Source organism: Colletotrichum navitas (genome assembly GCF_030913465.1).
Source record: "Colletotrichum navitas strain CBS 125086 chromosome Unknown LY79scaffold_68, whole genome shotgun sequence".
In the NCBI taxonomy this organism is placed as follows: Eukaryota; Fungi; Ascomycota; class Sordariomycetes; order Glomerellales; family Glomerellaceae; genus Colletotrichum; species Colletotrichum navitas.
The window spans coordinates 22,392-39,029 of NW_026850614.1; the positions used below are offsets into that span (position 1 = coordinate 22,392).

At 57.5% G+C, this 16,638-nt stretch overlaps 6 protein-coding genes across 6 annotated transcripts; 5 read left to right on the plus strand and 1 right to left on the minus strand.

Moving 5' to 3' along the window:
* The first annotated feature begins 815 nt into the window (after nt 1-815).
* LY79DRAFT_564468 (ubiquitination network signaling protein) lies at nt 816-4,647 on the plus strand. The gene has a single exon (XM_060558659.1). The coding sequence runs from the start codon at nt 1,238-1,240 to the stop codon at nt 4,232-4,234; it is 2,997 nt and encodes a 998-aa protein (XP_060410421.1). The 5' UTR covers nt 816-1,237; the 3' UTR covers nt 4,235-4,647.
* Nucleotides 4,648-6,835: 2,188 nt separating this feature from the next.
* On the plus strand, nt 6,836-7,630 carry LY79DRAFT_345820 (uncharacterized protein). Its single transcript, XM_060552604.1, has one exon. The coding sequence runs from the start codon at nt 6,971-6,973 to the stop codon at nt 7,421-7,423; it is 453 nt and encodes a 150-aa protein (XP_060410422.1). The 5' UTR covers nt 6,836-6,970; the 3' UTR covers nt 7,424-7,630.
* A 207-nt stretch (nt 7,631-7,837) lies between these two features.
* LY79DRAFT_672561 (Alpha/Beta hydrolase protein) lies at nt 7,838-9,915 on the plus strand (the record flags this gene model as incomplete). The annotated part of the gene is made up of 2 exons (XM_060564074.1): nt 7,838-8,685; nt 8,778-9,915. 2 exons carry the CDS (start codon nt 7,838-7,840, stop codon nt 9,913-9,915), a joined length of 1,986 nt encoding a protein of 661 aa, XP_060410423.1.
* Nucleotides 9,916-11,746: 1,831 nt separating this feature from the next.
* LY79DRAFT_582593 (Alpha/Beta hydrolase protein) lies at nt 11,747-12,892 on the minus strand (the record flags this gene model as incomplete). Its single annotated transcript, XM_060560269.1, has 2 exons — nt 11,747-12,551; nt 12,639-12,892. The coding sequence occupies 2 exons, from the start codon at nt 12,890-12,892 to the stop codon at nt 11,747-11,749; spliced, it is 1,059 nt and encodes a 352-aa protein (XP_060410424.1).
* Nucleotides 12,893-14,551: 1,659 nt separating this feature from the next.
* Nucleotides 14,552-15,187, plus strand: LY79DRAFT_564478 (uncharacterized protein). Its single transcript, XM_060558660.1, has 2 exons — nt 14,552-14,656; nt 14,712-15,187. The coding sequence occupies exon 2, from the start codon at nt 14,801-14,803 to the stop codon at nt 14,972-14,974; it is 174 nt and encodes a 57-aa protein (XP_060410425.1). The 5' UTR covers nt 14,552-14,656; nt 14,712-14,800; the 3' UTR covers nt 14,975-15,187.
* A 430-nt stretch (nt 15,188-15,617) lies between these two features.
* On the plus strand, nt 15,618-16,553 carry LY79DRAFT_345872 (uncharacterized protein). Its single transcript, XM_060552605.1, has 2 exons — nt 15,618-16,093; nt 16,222-16,553. The coding sequence occupies exons 1-2, from the start codon at nt 15,841-15,843 to the stop codon at nt 16,467-16,469; spliced, it is 501 nt and encodes a 166-aa protein (XP_060410426.1). The 5' UTR covers nt 15,618-15,840; the 3' UTR covers nt 16,470-16,553.
* The last annotated feature ends 85 nt before the right edge of the window (nt 16,554-16,638 follow it).

The window sequence follows — 16,638 nt, forward strand, 5'->3', positions numbered from 1 at the left end:
GAGAGGTGGGATTTGGTATAGGATACTCCAAATGGACCCCATACTATTAGTTCCTTGCTCCACACTTCACCAGGAGAGGACGAGGATGAGGAAAGGTACGTACCTCGCACCAATGCCCTCCCCCCCCGGGTGCGACAGTACGTACCGACTCAGGCTTGACGGTGCGAGACTTTCCCGCTGCGCACTCCATGCAATCCCTGCTCTCGTCCGCTTTTCCTGCGCAGCCTTTTTTTAAAATAAACTTGAGGCGAGGTACTCCCTCCACCGATTCCCACTTGGTGTCTCTCCCAAATATCCCGAAACCAGGTAGTTTACCTAAGTTGAAAGGGGTGTTGTGAGAGAGGCAGAGAGAGAGAGAGGGAAAAAAAAAAAGAAAAAAAGACGGAAAAGAGGGGTGGATGAAAAAACAGGAGAAAAAAAAAGAAAAGGAAAAAAAATTAAGGGCCCCTCAACCAACACATGAGCCTCCACCACAACTATTCGGACGGAGTTCTGCCGCCTGGAGCTGTCAACTAGTATTGCTCATACAGATCTTCACACCTTAATTAACTGACTGTATTCAGCAACAATTCGCACGATTTCTCTTCTACGCCATCTGCTGCTTGCTGCTCACTTTATTTCCAGTCCCCTTTTCCCCCGTCTTATTTTCTTTTTTCGCTCCTTTCCAACCCACCCTGCCGAGCATTTCCCGACGCGAGTAATCCATCTTACGTACATCACTCCCTAGGTACTTACTTACCATAGGGGCTACCCTAGGTAGTTAGTACCTATACCTACTCACCAACCTAGGTAGCTTACATACCTGCTTCGTACCTAACACAACTTACTTTACCACCACACACAAACCTCCCCCGTTCCCAGACCTAGGAAAAAAACAACAACTCTACCACCACCAACCGCTGCCGTCGTCGCCAGCATCATCATCACCATCACCACCGCCGCCGCTGCCTCTGGAAAACCTCCCCTCGATCTTCCGCCGCACCCGACGACGCATGAGGTCCTACGGATCCCCCCGCAAAACCCGCCGCTTTGCACTTCCCCTTACGACAAGTGCATAGTTTCCTCCTTCCCCCCATTGCCGCCTCATCGTCCCGGTCGCTCTCGAGACGGCATCCCGATCACTCGTCCCCCCTTCCCCCTTTCCAGCATCCAGACCAACTCAAGTCGTGCTGCTGGCGCCCCCCGACCTGCCTTGCAAGGCTCCCGGGTCGGAGGACAGCAGAAATCGGTGCAGCGCATGCCTCGCGCTTCAAACTCGTCGAAGCGACAGCAAGGCGCCGCCAACCAACGCGATACCAGGCACGAAAATGGTCTTGTAGGCCCCGCGAAGCGAGTCACCAACAAGAAGAGCCAGCCGAACCTCGACGCCGCTCCCTCTGCCCGGAACCCCTCCGACCAGAATGCCGCTGCTTCGGCCCTCCCCTCGTCCCTCCCCAACGGTAACGGCTCCCCTAACGGCAAGCTCAAGCACCCAGCCCTCGCTGCCGCCCACGATACCATGGCTCGCGATCACAGCAACGGCGACGCCGCCGCCCCCGCTGCGAGGCGGCCCTCGCTAGGTGGCTGCTCCGAGACCTCGTCGTCCGACTCGCTCTCCTCGGGCCTGCTCAACGGCGTCGTCGACGCCAGCCATCGCCAGATCGACGTCAATGCCACCAAGAACGCCGACGTCCACCGCGACCCCGGCGGCCCTGTCGAATTCGCTGCCACCGTCCTCAGAGCTCTGCCCCTCTACGACACCCTCGCCATCCTCATCCTGCTCATGCAGGTCCCCCCCGTCGCCCTCTCCGGTATCTACATGGTCTTTACCTTTCTGACCTTCGTGCCCCCCGTCACCACTAGCTCTGGAATGAACATTAACCTGGCCGAGATCTTCGATTACAACTCCACCATGCCCTCCCTCGTCACCGTTCTCTGCATGGATGTTTTCATCCTCCTGGTCTGGTTGTTCCTCTGGCCCACCATGCAGCTTGCCATCCTCGATTTTGCAAAGCCCGTCATCGCCGCCACTCTCGGCGGCGGGTCCAATACGAGAGAGGGAGCGTCGAGGAGCGTCACCACATGCTTCTTCCTCGTCATAGGGTCCCATCTGCTACGTGGCTCAAGGTTCCACTGGTCCCGAGCCGCCAAGTTTCTCCCCGCCAACTGGCGATTCTCGCCCGACCCGGACGACCCGTTAGAATCCTTCTCTCGCGGTTTCGACAAGAGAGGGCCGCACGGGTGGATCAAGAGCGTCCTCGCTATACATATCTTGACGCAGGGCATAGTGCGATATATCCGGGAGTGGTATCTAAGAAGAGAAAAGGGCAGCGCGTCGACACAGAGCATAACGGATCCGGAAGCAGGCAAGTCGTACGCCACCGACGCGGCCGCCGACACCGGGTTTGCTACGCCGGATAGCGACACGACCTTCCAACAAAATGCAACAGTATCGAGTACAAAAAAGAAGAGAAAACAAAGCACACAGGTGCGCCTGCAGCAGCCGCTGTGGGCGGCCCTGGCGAGCACAAAAATCGTCATGGTCAAAGAGTACGAGCTGTCTCACGCAACGTCCGAGTCAGCCGGCTCCAACGCCACCGACATTCACAATCTGGGGAATGCCCCATTCGACAGCCAGGCCGAGCAGATATGGATTTCCTACATCGGCCACGACGAGGTTTGCTTCAACACCAGTCACTTCCCCGACAGCCCGAGCGCCGCGCCGAACGGTCACGTCTCGCGGCCCGCCGGGGTCGACACGTCGAAGCCCTTTTACGTCCGAGTGAACAACGCTTTTTGGCAGCCGACACGCATTTTCCGCATCCAAGACGACGAGCAGGACGAGCAACCCGGCCACCATCGGTGGTGCGGCGACATTTACGGACTGCGACCGCTGTCCAAGTACGTCTGCGAATTTGTCGACACCCGCACGAACCGAGTCATCTTTTCCACCAGCATCCGCACCTCCTTCGCCCAGAACAAGGACCAGGAGGGCTCCGTCAACCCGCCCGTGAGCACGCCGCAGTCCCTCCGCCCGGACTCGCCCGCGACGACGCTCAAAAGCACCATCAACGCAAACAACGAGCGCCTGGCGGAGGAGAAGTCGAGACTGAAGACGCTGCGCAAGGAGTGGAAGAACAAAATCAGTTCGCTCAAGAAGGAGAACGAGAGACTCGACAACGTGATCCAGTCGGCGGGCGGCAACGACGACAAGCACAGACAGAAGATTATCCAGCAGGAGAACACCAAAGCCCAGTCAGAGAAGGAGATTGCCCAGCTTGAAGCAGATCTCAAGGCGTTTGAAACAGCACCGGAAGGATTCTACGAGCGCAAGAAACAGACGGAGAAGGAGTGGTCCGCCGAGAAGGCCGTCTTCGATGCCGCATCCAAGGAGTTCAAGGAGCACAAGGCCAGCATCGCCAAGGCTGTAAAGGCCAAGGAGGACGAGCAGGCCAGCCTGCAGACCAAGCGGAACAAGATTGCGGCGCGCATCGCCAAGGTCGACAACGAGCTCGGCCGGATCACGGACGCCAACAACCGCGGTCTCGACGAGGCCGAGCGACGGCGCCAGGCGCGAGGCGCGTGGCAAGCGGAGACGGCGACGATCGAGAACAACTTCCGCGGCAGCATCGCCGACATCAAGGCGGCCAACGCCCTCAAGCAGGAGCAGGTCAACGCGCTGCTGCAGCAGCTCCAGGCGTACCACGAGCACATGAACTACGCCACCGCCACGACGATGCCGTTCGACATTCCCGACCAACACCACCACCACCACCATCACTCCCCGGCGCCCCAGACGACCATGTCCGCGTACAACCCGGCCGTCCCCGCGTGGACGCCGCCGCCGCCGCCTGCCGCCGCCCTTACGTCGCAGTACATGATGCCGGCGGCCTCGATGTGGCCGACGTCCATGATGACGGGGTCCGGGTCGGCGCTGCCGCTGCCGACGAACTCGACGCAGGCGGTCTGGGGCTACCCGCCGCCGCACCACAGCACGGTGTCGCTCAAGGCTAGAGGTCGTTCTTCGTCGATGCTTAGCGACGTCTCGGGGTTCACGCAGTCTAGCAACGGCGACGACGAGTTCCTGTCGATGCACAACACGCCCGCACAGAAGCCCATGGCCCAGCGCACGCCGGTGACGTTTGCCTTGGCGCGGCGCCAACGCAGCGATGGCGCCGGGTCCGGCGGCAGCAGCGTGCGCAGCGGCAGCGCCAGCGGGAGCGGCAGCACGCGGGACCCTCAGAGTCCGGCTTGACTGCTGCGGTCGCCGCGGTCGGTCGGTCGGGGAAAAGGATGTGGAGAAGGAGTCTGTCCGTCTGTTTCTTGCTTTGTTCGGTAGTCGACTTTTTTTATCTGAAAAAAGCTGGGAGAAAAGATTTCTTTGCTGGGTCATCCTGTCCGTACTGGTAGCGACGCGGTCTGTCCGCCGGCGTTGTGCGAGTCCCCCCCCTCCCGGAGGGGGGGGTCCACGGCAACGTCGACGGCGGATACACGGGCGCCGCCCCGGAACGGGTGTCGGTATCGATTTTTCTGTCTCGCGAAAAATGGAAAAAGTTGTGCCTTTGTTTAACCTACCGGTCTCTTGCCCCCCCTGACTTGCAAAACGTGACGTGATGCCCGTGATATAAGGACCGTCTGATTGTCTAACCAAGGCAGCTTACCCTGCACCCTAAGCCCAGCGGGAACGTCTTGTTTGACGGTCCTCTGGTTCCGATGCGACTTACCAAGAAGCCGACCACATTGGGCTAAGATGATGCTGTAGGTTTCTGAGCCGGCTGCATGTCTGCTGCCCTCCTCACCCCCCTTGTTGCTGTGAGAGGCAACGCTACCGGTCTGACAGTTCGTCTCATCTCTTTGACTTGGACCAATGATCCCGGCAGTTGCGACGGCGACGGTACACACATGTGGTGGTGGCCTTTTTTTTCCTTCATTTTTTTTCTTCTTTTTTTTCATATCATTTTATTGGAAAGTTCATCTTGGCCGTGGGGGCGCGTGTTGGCCCCATCTTCGAGGCCCGTATCAAAACACATTTTTTCCTCTTCGGTATTTTTACGTGTGAGTAATTTGGGGTTCCATCTCGTGTAAGCGAGGAAGGACGCCGGCGGTCTGGGCAGAAAGTATCAACTTGGCTCGTGGACATGGGACATGGTATACGCAACGTTCAACATGAACCTAGAAAGTCCGAGGACCCCCCCCCTGGGGGGGTTCACGCCAGCCAAAGCAACGGCCGACATGTGGGAAATAGACGCTGCGCCTGCAGCAGCGCAGCCGATGGGCATGCTAAGCTTTCCGTGCCTCAGGGCCGCCTTTGCGATGGCGTCTTGCGAACCGAACCTTATTTTTTTTATTTTATTTTATTGTGAGCCATGCGCGGGAGAGGGGCGGGAGGAGAGGGGACAAGGGCAAGGTGAGGACGAAGTTTACCGCCGTTGAGTCATCGTCGACATGGCGTCGGCGGTTGGAATATGCAGTACTGGAGGGGTTGGTTGGCTCCTGTGCACGGGTGTCCTCAACGAATGTTGACGTTCCCCGATGCTGAAGCTTCCCCCCCCCTCTTCTACGCCGCCGCCGCTGCCTCATCCCAACGGTGATACCGGTGGTGATGGTGGAGGAGGGGCGAGAGAGACCCGGCGGCGCTCGACGTGCAGAAAGGAGAAACGCATGGCGGCGGGGGGGAGGGGGGGTATACTCACATGTGTATGTGTGTGTTTCATGCATAATCAACCATCCGGGTTTAAAAAATAAAATAAAAAGGCCAAAAATCGTTCTCTCCCGCTCCTTTGGTTCACGTGGTCTTTTCTCGAGATGCCGAGGGCCCTGGAAATAGGCCCCTCATCGCAACGAGATTGGAACACGACATCTCCAAACACGCGGGGGATAAACCAAACAGAGGTCGCAGGATGCAGACAAGGAGGGGAGAAAACGCAAGCAGGGGGGGGGGGGGGGGGGGATGATATGATAGAGCGAGAGAGGGTTCGCTTGTGCGGTAGCGTCGTTTCTCGGCGGCTACGCGCATATGAAGCTGATTCGCGCTCGTCGGGCATTGGTCGATGGACGGCTTTGTTTTTTTTCTTCTTCTTTTCTTCTCGTCTGTTAATACTGTCCGTGTTAGTGTACCATTGCAGACAGGCTCTGTATGCATGAGATGGCGAGGGAAAGACGACTAGGCAAGCTGATTTGTCTCCGGGGTACATGCAGCGCCCATCCCTCATGCCTCAGTTCCCTTCCCTGGCCCTCCTCCCCCCCAATAGGCGACTCTTGCGAATCTCTGGCGAATGGCCACCGACGGATGATCCGCCTCTCGACTACTACCGACACCTAGTCGCGTCCTAGGGTAGAGACGCAGCGCCAGTCCGGGTCATGCAACCGGGTGGGTGTGGCCTGGTTGGTCGGGGCGGGACTGGCGCCGCCGCCGGTGCAAAGCGCAAAAAAAGGTGCCCCTGCGCGCAAGAGGACGGCGGACTGGTCGGCGGGTGACGAATCGGAGGGCGTAGACATGGGCCTTCTGCTGGACTGGCAGACGCGCCGTTGGGGTGCTCCCCCCGTCCATCCTCTCTGTCTAAGTCTCGGATGTACCGTTCCACTGGGGAACGTATGGACAAGTACTTGACCCTCATATGCGCGAAAGAAAGAAACACGCAAACACATAGGGAGAGACGAGAGTCTTGGCTTTGAGGTGAGCTGCAAAGTGGGAGGGGGCGGGTTCCTTAGCGCACCCATTGTGACCCCCTTTCGCCTGGAATCATCAACTTATCGAATTCTCGGAGGAGGGGGGGGGCTGGTCCGATAGTGATGGCGCGAGCGGGAGTTGATAGAGGGGAGGGAAAGCATATGGAAACGAACCAGAGCAACACATGACAACCATTCCCCCCTCCCCTTATCCTTGCCACATCGTGGCACGGCAATAGAAGAGTCGGCCCAGTTTCCTCTAGATTGATTGTTCATTTTTGGTCTCTTTTTGGGTTTCCATCCTCCCCAGTTCCCTTATCTTATGCTGACGAGCAAGTCCTGGTCGACTCCTCAAGGAGGCCGTCAGCTCCCGCGTCTCTGCATATTCCTCCGTCCGATCAAAGATCAACGCCGCCTCCGGGGGACATCCCTCCCGACCTTCCGTCTAAGCCCCAAAACCGCGGTAGATCGACACCGGGCGGACCCCCTCCGCACAGGCGTCGATTCTTCCCTCTACGTCTATCCCAAACGCAACCGGTCTGACAGGCAGAGAAAGAGAGAAGAAACACTGGAGGAGGGCGCAGTGTTTCCGAAATCGTACGACATCGAGTTCGGCTGGATCCGCCGCTTTGTTACGCACGCGTCACCACCCCGGACTCCGTCGCCCAACATCGCCAACCTTGCTTATTCCCGTACGTACAGTTGGCGGGCGAGGCATCACGGACGCCTCCATCTGCGCAAGGTTTACCTTTTGTCGAGGTCACCCCCCTTCTGACTGAGACACGACGTCTAGAAAAGCAGTCTTGAGGCTGGAAAGCCCAGTAGGCCTTTCCCACGAGTCGCCGAACACCCGGCTGCGTAGTACACAAGACGGACACCTGCTCGTGTCGCTCTCTCGTAACTTCACTCGCGGTCCGCCTTGGCGTTTCCCCGTAAGCTGAAAACCCAGTTTCTTCAAATCCCCCCACCGGCCGTTAGACCTCTTCTTGCCCTCTTTCCGCCAACCTTTGTGCGGTCCGCTCCGCCGCCGACTCAACTCCTTGTATAAATCCACCCTCACGCCAAGACTCGAGGGAAGGGATTTCCAGGACCAGGGTTCGCCAACCGTGAATAAGAACTCGACCTAGAGGCAGCGTGAACGGCGCATGCACGCCACAATCTGTGAAGGAGTCTGAAAGCCCCCGTCGCGATGGGCTTCTTCCATCGCAATAAGGTCAGTAAGACCGCCGCCGGGCCGGTGCCGGTCAAGCCCGCGCCGGTAAACGCCTCGGGTCACTATCACGCATCGCCGCCGCCGCCGCCGCCACGTCCTCCACGGTATGCGACGTCGACGACGCAGACACCGACGTACTGGCAGCCCCAGGCACAGTACCACCATCCCCCGCCTCCATATCACCACCCGCAACAAGAGCTGCAACATCAACAGCAGGTTCAGCAGCAACAACAACAACAACACCGCCCCCAGGGATGGTCTCAACACCCCCAACGGGGCCCGTACCCCCAACCCATCGTCGTGAACCAGCACTACCACCTTCACCCGCCGCCGCCCTCCTCCCACCTCGCCCTCACCGCACCGCCGGCGGCGGCGGCGGCGGCAGCGTCCCACGCTGGCGTTGGGGCGAACCCTTGCCCCTTGGGCCTCGACAAGTTCGCCGGCTCGGTCGTGACCATCGCCAAGGACTTCGCGTCGCCGCACTTCCTTGAGGAGCCCAACTTCCACCCGCACGCCGCGCAGCTCATAAGTTCCACCGCCGTCTGCATGGACCAGATCGCCGGGTGCTTCAATGACGTCATGACCCTCATTGACTGCGAGAGGCTCGTGGGTAACGAGAAGGCCCTGTTCTCGTACCAGCAGGACGGTGACGCGAGGAAGACGACCAAGAAGAAGGGGTCCTCCTCCTCCTCCTCGTCGTCGTCGTCGTTGTCCAAGGGGCAGTCGACCGCTGTCGCCCCGTCGGTGGTTTCCGGGAACTACTTCGCAAAGGTCGAGTTATACGCCAACTCGAGGTTGGCCATGAATCTCCCGCCGCTGAGGCTGTAAGAAGCAACCCCCCCCCCTTCCCTCACGAGAGAAGTGAATTTAGAGAGAGGGATTAAAAAAAAAAAAAAACCGCTGACATCCACGCCAGATACATGCCCACCTGGCCCATCCTCTGCATGGCGGCGCAGTACGCCGAGCGCGTGTACGACAACCCCAAGGGCGCCGAGCGCGACGCCCACGTCTCGGCCGACTGGAGGACGGGCACCAAGGCCATGGTGATCAAGTCGGTGCCCATGGACCACGTCGGCACCATCGTCTTCGCCATCCGCGGCTCGGCCAGCGTCCAGGACTGGGCCGTCAACCTCAAGGCGGAGCCCGTCCCGCCGGCCGGCTTCCTCGACGACCCGGGCAACTCGTGCCACGCCGGCTTCCTCGACGTCGCGCGCAAGACGGTGCGGCCCGTCGCCGCGCGCCTGCGCCAGCTGCTCGAGGAGGACCCGCGCCGCAGCGCCTACAGCCTGCTCATCACGGGCCACTCGGCCGGCGGCGCCGTCGCGAGCCTGCTGTACGCCCACATGCTGTCGACGTCGCCCGAGGCCGAGAGCGAGCTCAACGTGCTGACGGGCTGCTTCAAGCGCGTGCACTGCGTCACCTTCGGCACGCCGCCCGTCAGCCTGCTGCCGCTGCAGCGGCCGGACCGGCCCGAGCTGCGCAAGAGCCTGTTCCTCACCTTCGTCAACGAGGGGGACCCGGTGCCGCGCGCCGACAAGGCCTACGTGAAGAGCCTGCTGGAGCTGTTCGCGGCGCCGCCGCCGCCGAGGGAGAGGGAGAGCAAGCCGGCCATCTCGGCGCTGGTCGTCGGCGGGGGCCAGGAGAGGGAGACGAAGGAGAAGAAGAAGAAGAAGAAGGCGGACGTGGGGAGCCGGCTGGCGGCCAAGGCGAGCAAGATGTCGCTGGCCCAGGCGGCCAAGGGGTCCCGAGACTCTTCGGAGAGGGACGGGGGCAGCGGCAGCAGGAGGAGGAGCAAGCCGATGTGGAACCTCCCGCCGAGCACGCTCAGCTCGCCCGGCCGGATCGTGGTGCTCCGGAGCGGCGATCCCAGGGCGGGCATCAAGGACCGGAAGACGGTGGCCGAGCGGCTGGACGAGGGGGTCATCGCACAGACGGTCACGGACCAGGAGCTGCGGCAGGTCGTGTGGGGGGACCCTGTGTGCCACCTCATGAGACTGTACTCGGGGAGGATCGAGACTCTCGCAGTCGGGGCTGTCACTGGAAAGCATGGTTGAAGGGGGTTAAGTGGCGGGTTAGGTCGAAGAGCCGTGGGAGAGTAGGTTGCTCAACGGGCGGGTTTGGTGATGGCCGCGGCGAGGCACGAGACGAAAGGGGGGGGGAGGTGATTTGGAGACGGTTCTGTGGCGTTTTCTTTTTACTCGGCTGATACCATTGCTTCATGATGTTAAGGCTGGATACCTTTGATGAATAACGAGTTATGATTCCGTTTTTACTACAAGCTGCTGATGGTCCAGACGGCGGCCCCCATCATGTCTGGAGGCTCTGGATGGTCCGAGAAAAGGTTGGCGTGACTTGAGATGTGTGTTAGTTCCCTGGACACTTCTCGGGGGACTCTATATTCGCTCTTGTTGCTAGTCTCTACCGACGCTATTCAACCAGCTCCCCGGAGCAGCATATACAATCACACGCTTCGGGATTCCAGCATGGCAACTTGGCAAGATTCAGACAAATGACCTCTTGCATCCGTCTAGCTTAACAAGTCAAAGAATGGATGAATCTTTGCATGCTCCCAAGCACATTTTACTTATTTATTGTCACATAACAAAACAATACCGTTAGTTACATAGGCAGTAATAGTAGCTTATATATTATAATATACCCCCTAGATGTAACCTTAAAAGTCAGATCTAAACACACTTTCAATAAAAATCTAGTTAGGTACATCTCGCTAATTATAGGTAGTAAAGATCTATATAGACTCAGTAGGATTTTTAACTAGGGGACCCTGATAAGAACTAAACCTATAGTGCTTAAGATCTATAGCTAGTTACTACACTTAAATTAATATATATACTATTATAGTATATAGTAGGTAGGAGCTAGGCTTATAACTGTTATATAATAAAATAACACTGTTAGTTATGTAGGCAGTAATAGTAGCTTATATATTATGACATTTATCTTCTACGTCATCGAAACTTAGTATTACAGCAAATATCTTTTTTCTTGTCTGATACAGTTGGCAATTTTGCCTTCGATTCATCGTTGTGCCAGGTCCAGCCTAAAGGAGACGATCACGACGTGATCATGTTCAACAATCAGGTCAAAATCATGGGGGTTAATGAGTCACTTTACATTCGACCCAAATCTCAGAGCGCGAGAGCACCGATGCGTTCGCATGGCTGGCCCCGTTCATCCCACACACGTAGTTCAAGGAATTGAGGCTTGCAGGCCTGGATTTAAGCAGGTTTTCAAATAGGTATAGAGGCGTGTATATCTCTTGGGCAAGGCAACACCAGACCTCGGCATAGTTATGACTGCTTAGCCACCTCAGGATGACGATCCCCAAGCACCGTGCCCGTCTTGGTCAACAGCGTGCGGGGCACAACTTCACAACTAGCCAGATGCTTCAAAATCTTGCTCTCTCTCCCATGCATCTTTTGTCACCCAAGGCGCGCGCTCATCTGGGCGAACTCTGTTGTAGTGTTCCGAAGCAGCTTTTGTTGCTCTCATATTATATACATAATCTGGGTGGGTTCATGAATAAAGGTTTAAAGTTAAACCTCATTGTTACTGCCCACACCGAGATAGGCTCTGTCCTCATTTCCCAATGGTGGTAAAGGGCGCAGCCAAATATGGTATGCCAGAAAAGCCTGGTAAGAGTCATTGAGACATCATAAACCCTGAGGCTGGAGAGGGCGGGAGAGGGGTCATAATCCATGTCGGCGTTACGCTTCGTTGGCATCTCGCAGGAGACACACAGAGTAGAGTCGGACGGGGGTGGGTGACAGCCGTGTGGCTGAACCATGGCTCTCCATGCACCAGATACTAATAAGGGGAGAGAAATGACGTTCTGGACCAGCGACCAGATTTGGCCATGCGTGTTCACCGCATAGCCAGGGCGCCGATCCCCGCCGTCAGGTTGAGGCCGACGGTCAGGTTCCCCAGCACGGAGCCGGCCAACCAGCCGCCGATGAGGCCGTTCACCTCCTGGGGCTTCTCCCGCACGACCCAGTGCGAGCCGTCCACCTCGCCCCGGGCCAGGCTGTCAAAGTACACCTCCATGCCCGTCGACAGGATTGGCGGCAGCGCCGTGTCCCGCGACCCGCCGATGTACAGCGCGGGCTGCGCGTACTTTGCGGCGTAGGCGCCGCCGTCCGGCAGCAGCGCCAGCTCGTCCTGCCAGTTCAGCTCGCCGGTGCGGTACCAGTTCAGCGTGCGGTTGAACGGGTCGGCGGCGTAGTTGTCGACGTAGAAGTCGAGCTCCTTCGTGGCCATCAGCGGCGTGTCCTTGGTGACGCCGTCGAGCTCGTCGAGGGCGAGGCCGTCGCCGCTCGAGCTGAAGGCGGATGCGCCGTCGGGGAGCAGCGAGCCGTAGAGGGTGTTGAGGACCTGGCGCACGCGCGTGGCGTTCTGCGCGTTGACGGGGCCGATGTAGTCCTGGATGTCGTCGGTGCGGAACTGCAGCTGGTAACGCAGCGTGGGCAGCGCCAGGGCCTGGTCGACGAAGGTGATGCGCGGGGGCGCGAACGGCGTGCTGACGACGAAGAAGGCGGCGACCAGCTCCGGGTGCCAGAGGGCGGCGCGGTAGACCACCGCACCGCCCCAGTCGTGTCCACCCAGGATGATGCGCGACACGCCGAGGTGGCTGGCGAGGGCGGCAATGTCATCTGAGGCGCGCTTGAAGGTGCTGGGTTCGACAGGGTCAGCCACATCGTCCCCCAAGGAAAAAGAAAAACTTGAATTCCCTAAAGGGTTGGCGCGGCAAGTGACTCACTAGAGGCCGACATCTTCGGGTGCGTCAGTGCCGCCGTAGCCCATCATGTCCGGGGCGATGACCCGGAGGCCCTGGGAGACCAGATAGGGGATCTGCTTGCGCCATCCCATCGACAGGTCGGGCCATCCGTGGATGAGGAAGATGGTGCCGACAACCTTGCCCGCCGGCTCTGCGTGTATGTAGTTGTACGTGACGCCATTCAGCGAGGCCGTCTGGTACTCGAACTGCGGGATGCAGGCCGGTTTGACTGGCATCTTGACAGTATCGTTTTTGTTTATTATACTGAAAACGAACCCCTCAAAAAAAACGAAAGTGTATTGCAGCTGATGATGATGGAGTTTTGGAAGACACAGGCGACGGGCCGTCGTCATCTATGTAGCCGTCCTCGACCGGATATCGGCTTTGAAGCAGCGTCGCAGTCGATGTGGGGAGACGGAGCTTATTTCCCATTCGAATAAGCCCCACCTTCCCAACTAGGAATCCAATCTTATTTTGATTGCGGCGAATAGAGCCATGGTTCACTCAAGCATGCAAGCCAAGGAACCGGCGTTCAGCTCTGCGCTCATACGGCCTCGGCACTACGCCGCCCCGTACGGAGACCCTGGATGGCCTTTCCCGGACGGGAAGACGTTGCGCGGGCGATGCAGTGTACCCACAAGTTTCCAGAGGATGGTAATCCTTCTAGTCTGCCAACTAGGCGGCCTAGGGGTTCATCCCATGTTTCTATTAATACGCAGGGCTAAGTTGATGTAGTAAGAGTTATCTAATACACTCTCTCGGTCTCTGCACGTAAGTTGATCCAAGATCCGCCAGTTCCGAACGGATCGTATCACCCAACGCACGATCCAGTGACCGTGGTGCGACTGGTAACCAGTGGAATCCCGAGAGCTCAAAGTCTTCGTAAAGACGCGTGTATAAGCCAACGGAATAGCCATCGTGTACTGAATACCGTTCGAGTGGTCTGCGTTTGGATGGACAATCATCATTGGACAAGGACAACTGCGAACGTCGCATGTTCTACCCAGAACGGGGCAGAGCATGCCCTGCAGGGGTTTCCCATACCGGACAACACGTGGATAATCCACCTTCACGGCCACAGGGCGAAGGGTTTCACGTGGCAAATGAAAAAGCAAGTAAAAGGGGAGGGAGGGGTTAGAAAAGACAAAAAAAGCAAAGAAAAAGCCGGGTCTAACTTCAGCCCCCATTGAGCGGTGTTGTACGGACACAGGGCTGAGCATCGCGTTCTTGGCAACGTTGCCGGTAAGTCTACCGGTATACCAGTAATGGCAATGCTATCGAACTGCAGTTGACGGACTTTTGCCAAGTGTTACCGTTTCCGTTTCACGCAATAGCCAGCCAAGGCGGACAAGTTGCTTTTTTGTTTTCTTCGCAGGACCTGCCGAGTTTAGCACGACTGCAACTTTGGCTAGGAGAGAGAATCTGTAACTTTAGATATGTGCTGTATTGGCTTTTCTAGCACTCCGACTGGCTGAGGGCAGCGTGCGTATTCTTCCACAGGGAATGTAGGCATGAGTAAATCAATGACGATGTTGAAATGGCGGTGGGGTTGCTAGACTTAGCTTTGATTGGCGGGTATGGTTTTTACGCTTTGTTATAGATTAATAAGCAGCGTGGTCAGCGTCGGAGATGTAGGGATAGAGATATCCCGCTCTAATCAAGAGGACGACATACACAATTTGAGAAGCAATTTAATTGTCATCTTAGACCTCCCTTGATACCATCCCACAGCCTTTCTTACTTGATTCATAACCGCGAGTGATAAAACAAGAACCCTGGAACCCTTCACCTACTGGAAAGGTGTAGGGTAGAAGGGACCAAAGCGGTGCGGTGATCTAGAGAGAAACACCAACAACCTCTAAGGCAACACAAGATGCTCCCTCGATCGGTCCAAGGTTTGCCTCGATTGGAACATCCAGTCTCTCGGATCCGAGGCAAGTGCTGTCTCGATCACGGGAGGAGAGTGTCTAATCAGAGGAAGTCTTGTCGCGATCAGAAGGGTAAAACTCCCAATCGTCTTGTGTTATCACGCTCGATCAGCTCACTGATTGAAAGGTTTATGGTCTGACCCGGGCAAAAGGTAGGTCTGGAAAGGAAGGGGAAAAGTTCGTTGTTGTTCTATCTATGCGATCGGGCTCCCTTATATGGGCTTTTCACTCGATCGGACTAACTACTCTTCCCCGTCGACCCGTCTTCCAACTTCCAATCGTCTTAAATCAATCTCTGAATCGCCCCGCCCTATTCCACTACCCTACTCCCCCTTTGAAGATGCCTTGATCAGGACTCCTCCTCTGATCAGTGGTGCTCTTCAAGGCTAGTCAGGACCATCTTGTGTTGCTTTAGAGGGTCTTAGCTGTCAGCACGCCGCGCACTGCACTGCCAAAGGCTCACGTACACTGCACGCTTTCAACATCTTTCTTGAAACTATGCTCACGGAACAATACGTATAGCGCGTTGTACGAAACCCTTCTAATACCAAAGTTGCAAACAACGCTGCCTTCCGTAGTGTTCTCTACGTGCAATTGGAATGGCCACACTTTCCTTCCGTATTTTGAACCCGTTGCCATACTCGGTTAGACTGGCTTTGTGAGGGTTCGGGGGCAGCAGAGAAATGGACGCAAACGGACGAGGCAGAGCCGCTGTTTAGTCCGCCAAGGATTGAAAAGCATCGTGCGACTAACCGGAACCGAGGATGCTTCAGTCTCAGGGGATGGGGCCGTCTCGGAGTGAAATACATCGTATCAGATCCCCCACGGACTGCCCGGTCACGAACGGGACTTTGACGGCACTGCAAGAGGGAGATAATGCAAGAACACAGTCTCTTATCTCAAGTATGCAAACCGGCCCGCTGTCAGCAGAGAGATAACCGTTCGGCCAAGAAATTGCAAACGTTCAGACCATTGATCTGTTCTCACAGATATGCTTATTCGAGGAGAAAGAAACCCGTTGTATGCTTAGAGCCGTGGCGCACGCGCCATTGGAGGACGGCCGAGGGTCCAGATCCAAGCCAACGTGCGGCTGAGATGGTGAAGACCGGCAGCTCACGCCCTCAGCCTGCCCCACGCGTGTAATAAAAGCCATGTTCTCTGCGTACCGAGATGGGGTTTCTCAGCGCTGGGCCTGCTCGCTCTTTTCTTTTCCCCCGACGCCTCTCCCGGTTCCCTTGCTGCCGACCCCTTGAGACATGTGGTTCGTCGGCTCTCCGTTCAGACGCCTGTCGACGAGAGACTACTGCGATGGGGTGGACGGCAAGGCCTTCTGGCCCGCGACGAACGACACGTACCACCTCGACTCCTCCGTCCTGCTGAGCTGGTTCGCCGGGAAGGCGAGCAGCTATACCAGCACCACCGCCGCTCTCTGGAACGTCTGGCTCCAGGACGCCCAGTACGACGAGAAAGCTGCGGCGGGAGCGAAAGGGTTCAGAGATGTCATTTACTGTTAGTTTGCCTCCCCCCTTCCAACCCCTATTCACCCGCGGCGGGACGCGTTCTGCTTCCCCTCCCCTCCACTCCCCTCCCAACCAGCCGCGAGGCTGACTACGGCGCGTTCGCAACGGACCCAACAGCGAGAAACTTCACCTACACCGTCGAGGGTGACAACTGGCGGTGGGTGCCCACCGACGTTTGCAACCAGACCGTCGTGTCATGCATGTGGACGGTGCCCCGCGACTTCCAGGGGACGGGTAGCTACGTCGTGGTCGCCGTCCGCGAGGCGGCCGCCGCTCTGAGCGCGTACACGGCGGCAAGCGGCCCGTTCACTATCGTGGCGTCCGCCGACCCTACGGCGTGGGCGGCGGAGCTGGGGGCTGGGTAGCCGGGTAGAGGCGGCGGCGGCGGCGACGGCTGCGGTGCGGCGTGGCGGACGCACTCGGGTCTTCGAAATGTACTAGTTCTCTATTGAAGATCATCCTCTTCTAAACCTGTCTATATGTGTCCGTCCCTATGACTGATTACAGTCTCCTGAGATGTTTATGTTTGCCGTC